We start from the raw sequence: 15,719 nt of genomic DNA on the forward strand, positions 1-15,719 counted from the left end.
TGCCCTCTCTCTGCTGCCTTCTCTGCTATGTCCCCAGTGCCAGCAGTGTGCTCTCCTATCAGGATCCCAAAACTGCCCAGGAATCCAGTGGCAGCTGCAGTCCTTACATTGCAAAATGACTTCCTGTGTCACCCCATCATGACAGTAGGGTCTCACTTTCCTTGAAGGCCAAAGAAATGGGGGAAAAAAATGATGTGTTTCCCTACAGATGTTCCCAAGGGTTATTGGGACCTTGCTTTGGTAGGGTTGAACCTCTCGAGCTGGCAACCTCTGGCTCATTTTGCAGACACTGGTGAACATGCAGGCAGTACTGAGTCTGGGTTCAGTGTTAAGTGCAACGATGCCCATGTGCTTTGGTGGGATTTGCAGATGGGAGGAAAATATTTGGGCAAAATCTGCAGGTCTTTGTGCAGTAATTTGTCCAGTTCTCATTGAATAAAGGGCAGACGGGTGCTAAGGGTGTTGAGATAGGGCCAACTCCAGATATCATGTCTCAGTATGCACTGCACAAAAAAAGAAAAAATAAAGGAAGTCCAAGTTTTTCTCTGTTTCAATTTCCTTTCAAGCAAATGAACAGCAGAAAGAAAGATGACATTCTCTTTGCTACAGCTATGAGTCTTTAATCTCCTTTGATATCCACCCTATCTAGCTAGGGATTAGCTAGATGGGCTGGAGGCATGTTCATGAAAGACTGCTAATGGGTTTGGGGGATGGTGCTGATGTGAATGAGTTTCCATCCAGGACGTGTTCAGTGTCATGTCTCCACTCCTCAATTTCATGTTCCTGTTCTTCACTCACATGGCTTGAGACACTGCACCTCAGATCCAGACTTCGCCTCCATCACCTACGTGTGTTCTGCCTCTGCCCACAGCTTAATCTAATATCTCTTTGTGGCTCATTGCCTATCTGAAATTTGATAAAACCAGTGCCTGCAGTACATCGCCAAGCAGAGCTTGGGTGACCATTTTTCTGAGTTGCAAAGCACGGTTTGTGTCAGCCTGACCGAGGTGGGCCTGTCATGGCTCACACCTCCCTGCGGTCCCCAGAGGAGGCCACAGTGCTCTCCTGAGGGGAGCTTACACGCTGGGGCTGTGCGAAGGGGAAAAAAACCTGCTTATTGACATTGCTTTTGACCATGCTAGAGGACATATCCAAAGGCAATTGTTGATAGCCACCACAGGCTTTGATGTTTCAGGTATGTGGGAAACCACTTGGGAGAAGAGTCATGGGCGTGATCCTGACTCGGGTGGAGATCCGTCTACACAAGGGAGCTCCAACTGCACATCAGCTCTGTTTTAGCGTTGACTCTCCGAGTAGTAGAAACAGGCCCCAAACTCAGCCATCCCACCTTTCCTGAGCCACAGCCCAGGTTGACTACGGACCTGAGTGAAGCCCCTAGGATGCATCTTTATTCCATGTTGTTTGAGAGATACAACAACAAGAGCGAGAAAGGGACAGAAAAGGCTGGGGATTACCAACACCAAAAGGAGTTGCTTTCTCTCTGTATCACAGAGGGATGTGCACCAGAGCAAGGTGGGTTGCAAATGTTTCACTGAAAAGTGAAATGAGAAATGCATCACAGGTTGGAATTAGAGACAAGAGACCTGCACACCCATTGGCATCAGTGTATACATCTGGACTGCTCCTCAGGCCTAACACCAGGTTACATACAAGGTCACTGCAGACATGATGGCTGAGAGCCAGGATCCTCCCTCCCTGCTTGGGAATACCACAGTCTGCTCACCCTCCAAAGCAAAGGCCTCAGCTGGAGGTCTTGCCCAGCCCTGTAGACTTACAAGCTCCCAACCCATTATCTAAAGGATCAGCTGCCGCCTACTGCTCAGCAGCATCCTTTCTGGGTGCTGCCTCTGGATGGAAACATGATCACATGTACTAAGGCAGGGTTGGCATCTTTTGGGGTTTGACCTTTCCATTAGATTTTGTGGTGGTGTTCTTAAGGCAAAGGAGGCATCCTGGTTTCCCTTAATTGCACAGCTTCTTCCAAAGTAAAAGATAACCATCCATTGGAGGAAACAGCCCTTCTCCTAAGGCCATATCCACCGCACATCTTCCCCTCCTGCTGCGGCTCATAAAAATGGGGTATGCCATTGGTTCTTTTTTGAGGAACCCATAATCCCAAAGAACAGGCTGACCTCTGCATGGGGGATGCTTGTATAACCTTTGGGCAACTGCATTTTATACCTGATTGCTGCTTCCAGTCTGCCTGACAGACCCACAGATGGTATCCCTTCAAGTTTCTGCTAGATACCTCTAAAGAAACCATCGACAGATGTCCCAGTGGATTCAAATATCTGTTTCTCGCAGCCCACAGCAGTCTGATAAATCATAGGTTTGATAGTCGATGGTTTCTGCAAAGTCATGAGGGATCCCAATAGAGACAGACTCCACCTCTGTTTTGTAGGTGGCTGTCACCCCGCCTTTGCTGGAGCCACCCCGGATTTTATTAGAAAGGCTGTTCATCTTCTCCTTCAGCTGTATGGATGCTGGTTTCTGGAAAGGAGTGAGCATTTTCCAGCCCTTGAAGCTGAGTGTTCGCCTCTTACTGGGTGTCTCCTGCAAGGAGGAGTTAAATATGAACGAGCTGTTCAGGGTGTTAATCCTGGGCCTCAGGTCCGTCTCAGGGTCTTGCACTGAGCTGTTAATGGAGGCCCCTCGCCAATGATGGTCGTAGACGCGCCAGATGGGCCGTCTTCTCCGGTGGCACTGGCACTTGAGCAGCCTGATGAAAGCTCGCTTGAACTCTTTGCTGGAGCATGGGTAGATGATGGGGTTCACGCAGCTGTTGAAGTATCCCAGCCAGAAGATGACCTTGAAGACAATTTCAGAGGGCTTCAGAGATGGGAAGAAAGAACCTTGGAAGAAAGTAAAAGAAAAATGGTTAGAGGAAGGGGAAGGGTATGGCAGTGCACGGTAGCAAGGGTGGTGGTCAGCCCAGTCTGGAAGAAGTGACATCTGCAGAAAAGGCCGAAGGTATCATTCTGCTTTTAGGTCCTTGGCTAGTTGCCCAGAGAGGCGGTAGATGCCCCATCCCCGGAAACATTCAAGCTCAGGTTGGAGGGGGCTTTGAACAACCTGTTCTAGTTGAAGATGTTCCTGCTTATTGCAGCAATGTTGAACTAGACGACCTTTAAAAGTCCCTTCCAACCCAAACTATTCTTTGATTCTATGTTTTGCAGGGGTCTGTTCTTGGTGCCTGCTTCTTCCTACATGTTGCACTGTACCATTCCCCCTGCAGTGTAAAAGGTTGGATACATCCCTGTCACCTGCATTAATGGAAAAGTAACACCCCTTTGCCTCCTACACTCGCATATTTTGGATTATCAGCGTCACACACCCTCTGTTCAAATTTGGCAGTGATGCTAAGGCGGACACTTCAAGTGGACTCAGACAATATCCACTACGCCAAACTTGGACCTGCTGCTTGAAAAAGCTGTTTTGTCTACCCTAACGCCTATTTACACTTTCATGCTGGAGGTTCCCGGTGGTTTTCTTTGTGAAGCTGGAGATTATTTTACGGCCAGAAGATGTCAGTGTTGCTCCCACATGGCCCCATCACTTAGCATTCCCCACTCGGATCTGAAATAACTTTCTGACTCAGCCTTAATTTCTTTTAATTTTAGCTCTGAATGACAAATTGTGCTGCCATGTGACTGAGCGTTAATTTGTATTTTAGTAAATAACATTAGCTCTGGATATCATTATTATTTTTGCTGTGCTCAAAAGCCTGGTGTCAAAACAGTAAAACAAGTGCCAGGAGCCAGGAATCTGGGACTGACACTATATAAGATCTCCCCAGGCTATTTGCTGGAGAAAACCCATCATCCAGGAAACTCAGAGCACTGGTTCCAGCAAAGCTTTTTTACACTCATCCCTAAAAAGTGCAGAAATTACAGCCAGACTCAGCATTAGGTACATGGGCTACTCCATCATGGGAACATGGGAAAAGACAGACAGATCTCAGCATTTTCTGATGGTGAGGCAGGAAAAGCACAGATGCAGCTTAAATATCTGCTGAAGGTCAACTCAAGTTGGAGGGCTGGAGTACATGCTGTCTGTCAATATGTGCTGAAGGAGGCATTGAATAAGGACAATAAGCAGGACTGACATCTCTGAGCTGGAAAGACCGGAGGCCTTGATGGAAATGAATGGCATTTGCAGTTTAATGAGCAGCCACTGGTGTCGTAGCCTGTGGTTTTGAACAGAGCAATAACACCGGGGTTAGGTTTTGTAGAGGTTGTTTTTGATTAAAGATGTTTATTCTTTCTGTGACAGTGGTGAGCTTTATATGTTGGCGCTAAGCCGCTTGAGTCACCACATCTAACCACAGCAGAAACACCAACCCCTAAGTGTATAGCCAGGAGCTTTCAAACACCTTGGTGGTGATGGGGACAATCCCCCTTTGCATTGCATGTAGCATCTCCGTTCATGGCTTTGGCCTTCCCCTTTTCTTGCACTGCCCTCAACCCACCACCCTGGACCTACAGGCACCGTACGACGCTTTGGGTAATGTGGAACAGCAGTGTCTTTCCAAGCCCGGCATCGATTCCTCTCCTCAATCTCAGGTCTTGGCAATAGCGGATAGGTCTGTTTTCCTGCCCAGACCCCCCTGCCCTCCATCCTGCCCGGGGACCAGCCTCTACACAGAGCCCTGTGCTCTCTGCAATGCCATCTCTGGCCCTCAGTCCTAAGACATTGTGTTGTCCCTGCTTGACCCTGCCATGGCTCAGTGTGAACATTTGGGGCCAAGACAGGTGAAGGACTTCATTAAGCATGTAATCCTGCTCATTCCCTTGCAGGGAGAGGTTTCCTGCCTCAGTTTCCCCACTGGAGAAAGGGGCTAATTGCCATAAACTCTTTCAGTAGTGTTGCTGTGAACGCTGGTTGCAGGGTGCACTGGGTTCTCGGAGGAGCTGCAGCTTTATGTAGCATTTTTTAACTTTAAGAGAGAGAAAAAGAACACAAAAAGCTATGGTAACAAAGCAAATAAAAGAAGGGTCTATTCAGAAATGAGACTGGTAATTACTGCTTGAGCCAGGCTACTTAAGAGATTGGTGCTTGCTTAAACAGCCTCATGGTTGTTAAAATAATAACTTACATCTAGTGTTTAGCGGTTCATTGCACAATGCAGTTTCTGTACTACATGCTTTGTCTTTTGCATCCAGACAAAAAGTACAAATTGAAAAGAAAAAAAAGCTATGAATTCTCTGAATTTCAACTTTGGCTGTTTTTCACCCGCTAGAACCTTGTGTACATCTGAAGACAAGGGGCTCATTACCATCCTCATTACCATGCAAATAAGCGTGCCCCTTAGAAGAGACGTGTACTGAGTGCATCCATAGTTTCCTCATTTGATCACACTGGGATGAACAGAACTAGTCAGGGAGTTCCCAGAACAGATCTTTGGCTGGTAACTTTCTACATGCTGGAGCATCAGACTCTCTTGATAGGCACTGGGAGGCTGCACGTAAGGAAGAGTTGCGGAGTCTTATTTAGGGAATGAATAAAGAATGGAAGAAATTAGCTCTTGCTTTCATACATTTTGAGAAAGGGAGGGTTTTTGGACTGGGCTTTGTAACAGTTACTATATAGAAGCATAGATGTTGTTAAGATGCGTGGAAGACAGTACTGGGTAATGGATGCTTGAGGAGGTCAGGGAACACAGTTGGATGTGCACAAGGTCCACAGACAGAAAATGGGAGTAAAATATCAGGCACAGCAACCCAGAGTGATGCACCAGCACTTTAGCCCGATATCTCAGTGTAAGAGCAATTTTTGATGATCTGGCCCCAAAAGCATCAAAGCCAGAACAGGGCAATATCAAAGAAAAAGAAGCCCAAGTACTGTAGGACTTGTGTCACAGTACAAGTTTGTAAAACCTGGCCTTGTTTCAAAGAGGAGCTCCTTCTACTCACTCAAAATCAGCCCTTTGGACAACTCTTTTGGGCATCCAGCTCAACGCTTTATGGCAAAGCTCTGTGTACTTTCCGAAGGAGGAGGTGCTGACATCCCCCTTGGCGACATCCACCTGTGGCGTGGTCTTGGTGTGGTGAGCACTGACATTATGTGCAGTATGTGTGCTGGGGTCCAGCAACCCCCTGCCATGCTGGAGCACCTGGGACCCCAGAGCCCTCACAGGGAGAGGACAATGGAGACTGGCTTGCCCTTGCTGTGCTTGAACAGGACTGCTGCTTTTGGGGGTAGCGCTCCCAGCAGGGAAGTCTCCATACAACCTAACCAAATCATAGAATCATAGAATCATGGAATTATAGAATGATTTGGGTTGGAAAGGACCTTAAAGGTCATCTAGTTCTAACCTCCCCTGCCATAGACAGGGTCACCTTCCACTAGACCAGGTTGCTCAAAGCCACATCCAACCCAGCCTTGAACACTTCCAGGGCTGAGGCATCCACAACTTCTCTGGGCAACGTGTTCCACTCTTACTGTCTGACCACCCTCAGAGTAAGGGTGAAAAAGTAGAAGAGTACATCCACATGTGAAACACAGAGTCAGCCTGGGGAGTAGGGACAGACCTCTGAGGTGCCCCTTCTCTACACTGACTGCCTGCCCAGTGATGCTCGATCTTCTGGTGGATGGAGGAGCCTGGTTGTATCTCAATGGAGGATGCTCCCAGGTAGGGTGGGATGCAGAGCCTTGTCTTTCATATTTCCCACTGCCCTGTTGAGAACGCTCCATGTTGGCTTATGGAGATCTTGCTGAGGACTTTGTCTTTTCCTAATAAATAAAAATGTTATAATAATACTGCTGGGGGCTTGAAAGTCTGTTTGGGGCCTTTATACTTTTTGTCATTTTATAAAAGGTCATTCCACATATTGCAAAGTCTGAATTCCAGTGATAGAGCTACGTCTGAGCAAGGGCTGCAGATCCTATTGTCACTCTAGATAATTATCTTCAGGATCATTAAGAAATTAAGAAAGCTGCAGCTGAACTCAGGGAAAGCCTGGCGGCACCGTGCAAACTGACTGGACTCACAGACTAAACATGATCTGAAGATTGAATTTCATTTTTTTGGTGGTGCAAAAGTTGAGCCAATAAAGTATGTGCTCTGAAGTGAAAGCAAAAAAGTAATTTATTTGCTGTTCTTACAGCATGTGTGTATGTGTGTGTGTGCAGGACATGTATATCTGTTTGTATGCTGTGTTTGTGCTTACACGTTTTTTTTTTTCATAGTTTATGTCACCCTGCTCATATCTGGGGAAAAGCCATATATGTACAAATCTCTGAAGCCATTGGCATTCTCCCCAACACTGTGACACCCCGTGTTGAGCGGCTAGTGGATGCAATCTCCCCTCCACATATCCAAACACATATTCCATGTTTTTTAGGTTTTTTGGGGCTAGCACAATCTCATGATTTTTCCTTGTCTGCAATTCTCCACCCTGCCCTCCCCATGACTCACTTGAAGGTGATATCACTGGATTGTTTGGAGAGTTGCTGGTTCCAGTGTTCAGCGCTCAAAAAAACAAAGCAAAACAAGAAAAAAGACAAATGCACAAATGAAAATGGACCCAGTCCAATCTAAATCTGGCCCCAGCTCCCAGTACGCAGCCAGAATCTGTGAGCAGTTGGCAAGGGCATCTTTGTTTTAAAAGGGCCCTGCTTTACAGCATGTCCTGAATAGTCTGTGGCACAAAAATGCTGCAGACGTGATAGCAGGTGGGAAAAACAGAGTGCCAAATTCATGGCCCAGTGCTGTCCTACCATGAACGGGAAATGCGAGGACCAGCGGGATTGCTCACACAGACAAGGAGCCTCACTGTTCCTTGGTGTGGGCTTTGTATGAGGAATGACCCTGGACAAAAATAGCGTATGGAGAGTTGGACCTTGCAGGTGTTGATGGAATACCATGCAGAAGGTAAACAGGGAGATATTATTCACTGCCTTTTCTATAAACGTCATCACAGGAGATGGAGGTTACTTCACAGGTGGTAGGTTAAATGCAAAGAAGAGGAGATGGTTCATCTCACGGCATGTTGCTCAGCTGTGGATGACCCTGCAGCAGGAGGAGGCTGTGGATGCTAAAAAATGATTAGCCAAACTCATGGAAAAGAAAAAATGTACCGAGGTGCAAACCACTCTGTTCTTAAGTTAGGAAGCTCCAGAAATCCATATATAGGATTAGGCCTGTGGTGGGGACTGATGTCCCATCACCTGAGCTTCTCACGAATGTGGCCTCAAAGGTCAAGAGGGGGTCTGAGGACTCCCTCAGGATGTATCAGAGCAGCAAGTCAAGAGAATTGCAGCTGATATAGGAAAAACCCTGACATAGGATGCACTGTAGCTGCCGAAGCTCATTGTGGGCTCTCCGGGCCAAAGAAAGAGTCAGTCTCTTCCTTCTTTTTTTCTGGCTCTCACAAAGTAAATTAATTAAATCTTATCCAAAGTAATCATGAGCTGTCACTTTCTGTTCATTACCCAGCTTGCATCTCTCCTTGCCAGCTCCTTCCCAGGCCCCCATGATGAATAACCTCCCTGATGCAGCTGCCAAACTATGGGAGAACAGGCTGAAAATCAGCAAGGATTTCTGCCTTTGTGTGGGACTGCGAGTCTCAGCTTCCGACCAGTCTTTCCTGACCTCCTCCATCTGCTCCCAACCACCTCCACTGGGCATCTGCAAGAATATCAGGGTCTCTAGAGGGTTAACACCTCCTTGCAGTTGGCGGCGTGTGTTGGAGTGCTGAGGGAGTTCACTGCCCTCCTAGGATGGATCCAAGAGCTGCTTGGCGTAGGGAGGAGGACAGCGTGTTCGCAGTGACTCCAGCGTTTTCCCTGGAGGACGATGGCGTTGGGATATCGGGTGGAATTCCTCAGGCCTGTGAGCCTTCCAGCTGACCCCATAAACAATGTCGCAAAAAAGCGACAGCTTCTGTCACGCCAATGAAAGCCCCAATGATCTGCCTGTGTGCCTCTCTGCGCGTAGGCATGCCTGCTCGCTCCAGCTTCTGCACCCTGATCTAGCCATGAAGAAAAGCAGGGAGAAGCCCCTGGCCATGCCAAATCCCATGGTGGGGTGTGCATATCTGGCATGCGGGGTCCCCATGGGGAGGGAGTGCAGTCTGTGATGTGGTGGGCCTCAGGGAAGCATGGTTTAGTCTGGGCGTGGTGGGTCAGTTGCAAAGGCAGGAGAGACTAGCCTGGGGGGGGTCAAGGGCTCTGAAAAACACCAACACTCTCAAGCAGGATCTCCAAGTTGAGGTCTGAGTGTAGTTTGCCTGTCAGCAAGAGAAGGATAATGCAGCAGAGCCTTGTTCTGATCATTTATTGGTCTAATTCATGGTCCTCAAGCCTGCCCCCTAATCTCTAGGCAGTATGGTCCCAGTGATGTCTCCAAAAGCTTCCCTCGAAGTTGCAGCACATCAGTAGGACTTTAACTGAAATTGCCCTTCATTCCCCTCAAAGCTCACGTTGGAGCTTTTCTGAAAGCAATCCCGTGAATCTGGACCACTGATAGGAGTCATTGCCATGAGGATCTTTCTGAGGCATCAAATTTCCTTAAAATTGTGCATCTCTTTTGTGAATCACCTAACTGAATTTAGTATCTGAGCAGGTGCCTGGGCTCCTCTTACAGTCAATGGTTTAGTCGGTAGACTGTGGTGAGAATGGAGTGACCCATCTCATCCTAAGTGTAAGCCTTTACTGGGCAGGTAGATCACAGTAGGTCTCAGATGATTGGACCCAGACTCCTGTCCCTTGGGCAACCACATCATGAGCATCCAAGGTTACTCCTGATGCATTTCACTCAATGTCATTGGCATCTGGTGGTCTCCTCCTCTCCTAGGAGGAGTTGCCAAAACTTCCCATGCATCGGTTTCTCTCCTATGCAGGATAGGACTTTTGTCACTGGAAGAATTTCACCAGTGATCATCCCATAGTGGTGAAGGGTGACACAGTGAAGAATCACACAGGTACATCTACACTGGCCAGAAAGCTAACAAGTAATTCCAAGTCTTGTATTGTGCACAGTGCTAATTTGCTTAGCATGGTCCATCTAGACCTCTCCAGTTAAGTTTGGTCCAGGAAAGACTTCACTTGAGAGACCATTCCCAAAAGGCTGGAAGGACTTGACTGTGCAGTCCTCCAGCAGGCTCTACATCCTTAATTACTTCCATATGCCCTCATACCACATCACAGGGCATGCAATGCAAAGCATGTGTTTCAGACTGAAGATACATTTCAGTGGGCTGCCACAAAACACCCCCTGCTCTTCCAGAGATTCACAACTCCACAAGACAGTAATTATGTTGTAGGACCACTGGGGCACTGCATGGGGCCCAAGGGAGGCTTTGTGACAGGTCCAATAAAGTACTTAGTCTGCTCTAGTCTGCTCTACAGCCCTTGCTCTGGGGTTTTGTGACCATAAACTACTGTGGCATTATTTTTCCTATCTTTTTTTTTTTTTAGCACTATAGTTGACCTCTAATAGTTAGTTTCGTTCCTCAGCAATTCATAGCAAAACTTGTCATTTGCTGGATACCATTGGGAATATGCTTATGTGATACTATTCTAGACAGGCGAAGAGGCCCAAAGAAGGTTCAATATGCCAGGTTTCTTGGGAGGGCACCAACCTTTCATTTGGGGACACACAGCTGAAAGCAGCAGCAGCAAATCCCCTGAAGCTCATTACATTCATTGCATTCTCCTTCCAAGGACCTGGATATCCCATGCTAACACATGTACAAAGCTTCACTGTCCTGAACTGAATGTAAAAATTTTTCACGATGAGAACAATCAGCCATTGGAATAATCTCCTCAGGGAAGTGATAGATTCCCCATCATTGGACACTTTTAGGATTCAGCTGGACAAAGTAAGGGGCATCTTGTCTAGACTGTACTTTTGCCAAGAAAGGTTGGACCAGATGATCCTTGAGATACCTTCCAACCCGGTATTCTATGATTCTGTGATTCTTTGAGTTTTTCCCTGCTTCTTCATTTTTAACAGGAGCTCTGTGGACCTTTTTCCAAGCCTCAGGTCTTTTTTCATCTGGCTTCTAGTACAGACTCCCTTAAAGGTAATATTTTTGCAGTGTTTCTTATGCTTGAGAAAGATAGATGTGTACCCAACTGCCTATTCCTTTACAATTCACAGATAATAGCCTGACTCCAGCCTCAAAGAGGACTTAAAAACAAATCTGAAAATTTTGAGCCTCAGTAAAAGGACATAAATAAAATTATGAAAAAATAAAAGTCTAGAAGATTGCCCAATCTGGCAAATCCAAAGGGAGGTATCAGGAAGATTCTTTATTTGCCAGATGCACATGAAGAAAAAAAAGTATAAAAATGTCTCCTGAGAGAAGGAAAAGTCAGGAAAAGTCAGGGTAACTGAGTTGCATGTCAAGAGCTCTTGTCTTGCTGTCTGAGCAGGAAGAGGTCTGGAATCCACGTGCTGACGTTAGAGTGAGCGCGGCAGAGACCAGGGTGAAAGTCTTGCCTGGATAGTTCAGCAAAGGAAATGCACTTGGGGCAGTTTTGAAAAGAAAATTTCCATCTGGCTGAGGATCTGAATGAACACAATGGCCTTGCGGGGTTGCTAGGTTCCCTCCAGGGCAATGCCAAAATCAGCGTGTCATTCAGAGAGGAGCACTCCCGTGGCTCTCCATTCTGCAAACGCGGGAGCGTCCTGAGCATGAAGGTCTTGCTGCATCTGCGCCTGGGAGTCTCTTCTCTGCACGATGGCATCTCGGGCACACTTCTGGGTGACACAGCCAGTATGACCAGCCCTCGGGCAAGGGGAGCATGTATGGACAAGCTGACTAGCTGCCATCTGCAGAAGGAGTAAGCCATAGGTAGAGTGTGTCATGGGCAAAAATCCAACCATAGGCATAGGTCACAAATAATAACAAGGAAAGATTATGCTTATTCAAGTCCTGTGTGAGCTTACCAGTGTCTCAAACAGTACGATGGCAAACCATGAAAGTTCTTGGCCTTGGATAACTTTGTCCTTAACTGCTGGCTCGCATAATGCTCTCTTTTGGTGGACTGTAACTCTTTGCAGTAGGAGGCTATGTCCTTAGCTTCTTAATGTTTGCATTGCTGTCTCACTGGTGTGACTTGGTTGGTTAAACGTAGGAGGCTAGAGCCATTTTAGACACCCCAACGTATCTTAGTCTACTGCTAATGTTTCAAAAGGGTGTGGGTCCTCTGTAAATTGTCTCATATCAGCCAGATCTGTGCAGGTGCTTCAGAGACCTTGGGGTGGTTCAGATGGCACTAGAGACTGGTGTTTAGGCTACTGAATTGAGCCCTGGATGTCTGGCTTTTCATCTAGCACAAATCCAGCTCAGCAAAATTAATCTCATACGACTGGTGATAAACTACCTTGGGCTTTGACCTATCCGTCTCCCAAGCAAACCTGTGCTATGCCAAGTCAGTGTCAGGGCCACAAAGACCTTTTGTGTACAGAGGAGCAAGGGAGATCTGGCTACTACTAACTTCTTGCTTTGGAGTCTTGTGGCAGTTGGTTTGGGAGCGCAGTAGGTCACTCCCACGACAACCAAAAGTCTTCCTCTTCTCGCTCTGTGACTTGAAGAGTTGCCTCAAGTGATCCTTTTTTAAGAGATATAAGCAGAAGCTACCCAGCAACACAGGACTTCTCTATCACCAGTGACTGCTGCAGGTTTTTATTGCCTTCATGATGGGCTGCAGGATTAGTCAAGAAAGTAAATTCTCACATGGAATTTCTCAGGAGTGGAGGCAAAATTCAATGTGGGGTTGGTTAGGAATATAGCCTTCACATCCCTGTCTGTCCAAAGCCCCCTGTAAAAGGAGGTATATGGGTTATGGGGAAATTTCTGCTTCTTTGAGGTCCCAGCCAGCTTCCATTGGCAAGACTCTGGAGGGTCAGCTGAAGATTCTCCACAATAATCTACTTGAGAAAACCCTAGGTATTATGACGACGGAAGCAATGACAAACTTCCCAGAAAGGTGGGTAAGTTAGTAGAAACATTGCTGTGATTTATCCCTGTGACATCTCCTTTGATGCATGTATTTCATGGGATGTCATCAAAGCTTTTTTTGCAAGAAAATAGCAAAAATGTTTCTTCAGCCCTTGCCACAAAGAGGTCTCTGCGTCTGTATCTATAAATAGTGAATGGACATAGCACAGGGCTTTAGACTTCTCTAACTGTTCTGAACTAAAAACTGTTAATGCTCATCATTTTTCACAGACTGGTTGGCTCCCTTAAACTCTGGTTTTCCATGAGCCATTTACCAAGCCTTCATGGACCATCCAGATCTGCAGACCACAGTTTGGGAACCATTGTTCTAGACTACTGGTTCTTGCATTTATTGGCAGACACAATGGCACTTTGCAGTGAACACTCCAACTGGCTGCTTCTGTGCAACTTCTTTTAATAGCTTCCTTAAACTTCTCATTGCAAGTAACTGATGTTCCTCTGTGGCTATTGCAAACAGAAGCCTGGCTTCAACTCACCTCCAGGATAAAATGTCCCTTTCTATCAAGCTGTCTCCTCCATTCTGGTCAGAAACATTGAGAACATGTATTTTTTTCCAACTAAAGAGTGAGCTTGGGAAATCCTGTAGAAAAGGAGTGGAGGGGAATGATTCTCAAGCAAGTCATCCAAGTCTTGGAAAAACCACTGTGTTTGCTGGGTCGGACCCAAGACTACTCTTTGTTTTTCCAACTCAGAAGTTCTTTTCTCTGCATTTGGTTTTCTAAGAATGTGAACTCACCCGCCCCGTCCTGTTTACAAGCTTGTAAATATGTAGATCAGATTTGGCTAACGGGTAGGCCTTGGAGGGGCTGAATCCTGCTGGGAACACATGGCATTTTATGTACAGCGAGGCCAGATCTGAGCTGCACAAAGGAAAAAGGCAATTTTTCATTGGGCCAAACCCAGGAAAAAATTCTTCTCCAGAACAAAGTGCGTGAGTCCTGACTTTAATTTATAGCGTGGGGTCAGCAGAACTCAACTTGGGTGGGTGAGCACCACCAGGACCCAAACAGAGATAAGTCCATTGATCTAGAAGGATGCTACAGTGGAAGGTTTACTTAAGCCAGTTGCTGGCAAAGCTGGTGGCCCTGAGTCTGGAGAACTTGCTAGTGGCGGGATGCCAGCGTTTGGAAAACACACTATCAAGCGGAGGTGTGGGAGCTTCCTCAGCGCATTTCCACCGTGCCAGTCCCCGGGACATTCTGTTTATATCAGAATTGGGCAGACAGCACGTCACCGGCCGCGGAGCCTGGCACCGCGACGCTCGTAGCCCATGCCCCCCTGCCGGTGTCGCTGGCTGTGAAGGATGCTGAACAGAGAGCCGCAGCGCTGGATCCTGTGGCGATGTGACGTCGCGGAGGAAAGGGTGGGTAAGAAAGGATGGGGGAGTTTGATATTTTCAGCTCTGATGAAAAATTAGGACTGGCTTTGCAAGGTCAGGAGGGGTTATTCAGACCAGCCAGCTAACTTCTTGTTTCTTTTCAGGCTTGGAGGGGAAAATCCTCCAACGCCTGCCCTGTTTCCGCAGGCAGCTCCAAGGCACGGCCCTTCTGGCTTTAGCAGAGTTTCTCATCGCCCGCCTTCTCTTTCTTTTTTTTTTCCAATTTTTGTTTTTTTCAACAAGAAGGGAAACTTAAAAAAAAAAGTAAATCATATTTCCTTCTTCTCCCCCAACCCGGAGTCATTCAAGGGAGATAGCAAAGAGCTGCTCTGTCTCTCCCCATTCCTGAAAACCAGCTTTCAGCTGATACCAAGCTCTAAAAACATCGCACTTCAAAAGGAGACATTTTCCCCCTCTCAGAAAACAATGGGTCAGTGTAACGGGGCTCCAAAAATATAACAGGAATGGTGAGATAACAACATCCTCATTGCTCCCGACAGTTCCCAAAGCCCTTAACTTGAAGGGATAAAGTCTCCTGTTTAATGCTTCATCGGTTGCCTGCAAAGGATCTCGGTCCTTTCCCCTGTCCTCCACTGGGGAGGGCCATGTCATCCGTCTGATGTGACCAGCTGTACATCTCTTATCTGGTTATTTGGCAGTGATGCACTTAAGCCATAGCTCTGCGGGTACAGCAAACAAAGCACAGGGTAAGGGACTGGATTTTGACCGAGGGGCACACAGGCTTCTAGCCTGGACCCTGGCATTACTTTGGCATGGACACGGTGCATTGGGTAGTGGAGGCAAGGTACGTACCTGCACGCGTATCCCTCTTTGGGAGGATTTAGTTGTGGCAATCCCAGGCACATGGCTAGCAAATTGATCCCGATGCCTTTTATTTGCTAGCATGAATGTGATGGGGGACCACACTTTGTGCTAGGTGCTATACAAACACAGACTGGTGGGAAAACCAGTCCCCGAAGGAGGCCTTTGCTACCTGACACTGGGCAGAGGTTTCCTGCATGCCCACAGCACAGACAAGGTTTGTACCCCAGGATTTGTGAACCAGCAATACGTCTGGCAGGGTGGATGGGAGACACCGCCTGGTTTGCACCATGTCAGGGGAGGAGAGAGCTTGCAATGCCCAGACTAGAGCAGTCTCCAGCAGTGTGATACAACCATGCACAATGGTGTCAGGACCTGTCAGTGGGAAGGGGTGACAAGCCCAGAAAACCCAAACTATTGATATTTTTTGTTACCTGAGCGTTCCACCTAGATGTCATGGATGAATGGAAAGTGAAATGACACAAGAGGCAAAAACTGGCTGCCTGGTTGTCTTAGCCACAGAGCTG

The 15,719-nt window shown here is 47.1% G+C and overlaps 1 protein-coding gene across 1 annotated transcript in view; it reads right to left on the bottom strand.

Annotated features, from left to right (window-relative positions):
• Positions 1-1,387: 1,387 nt before the first annotated feature.
• ADRA1D (adrenoceptor alpha 1D) overlaps positions 1,388-15,719 on the bottom strand; it is a 48,039-nt gene continuing 33,707 nt past the window's right edge. The window contains exon 2 of the mRNA XM_074587249.1: positions 1,388-2,873. Coding sequence (XP_074443350.1) covers positions 2,305-2,873 — 569 coding nt within the window. The 3' untranslated portion in view covers positions 1,388-2,304. The remainder of the gene's footprint in view (positions 2,874-15,719) is intronic.

The sequence above is a fragment of the Larus michahellis genome, chromosome 5 (assembly GCF_964199755.1).
Source record: "Larus michahellis chromosome 5, bLarMic1.1, whole genome shotgun sequence".
Taxonomy (NCBI): domain Eukaryota; kingdom Metazoa; phylum Chordata; class Aves; order Charadriiformes; family Laridae; genus Larus; species Larus michahellis.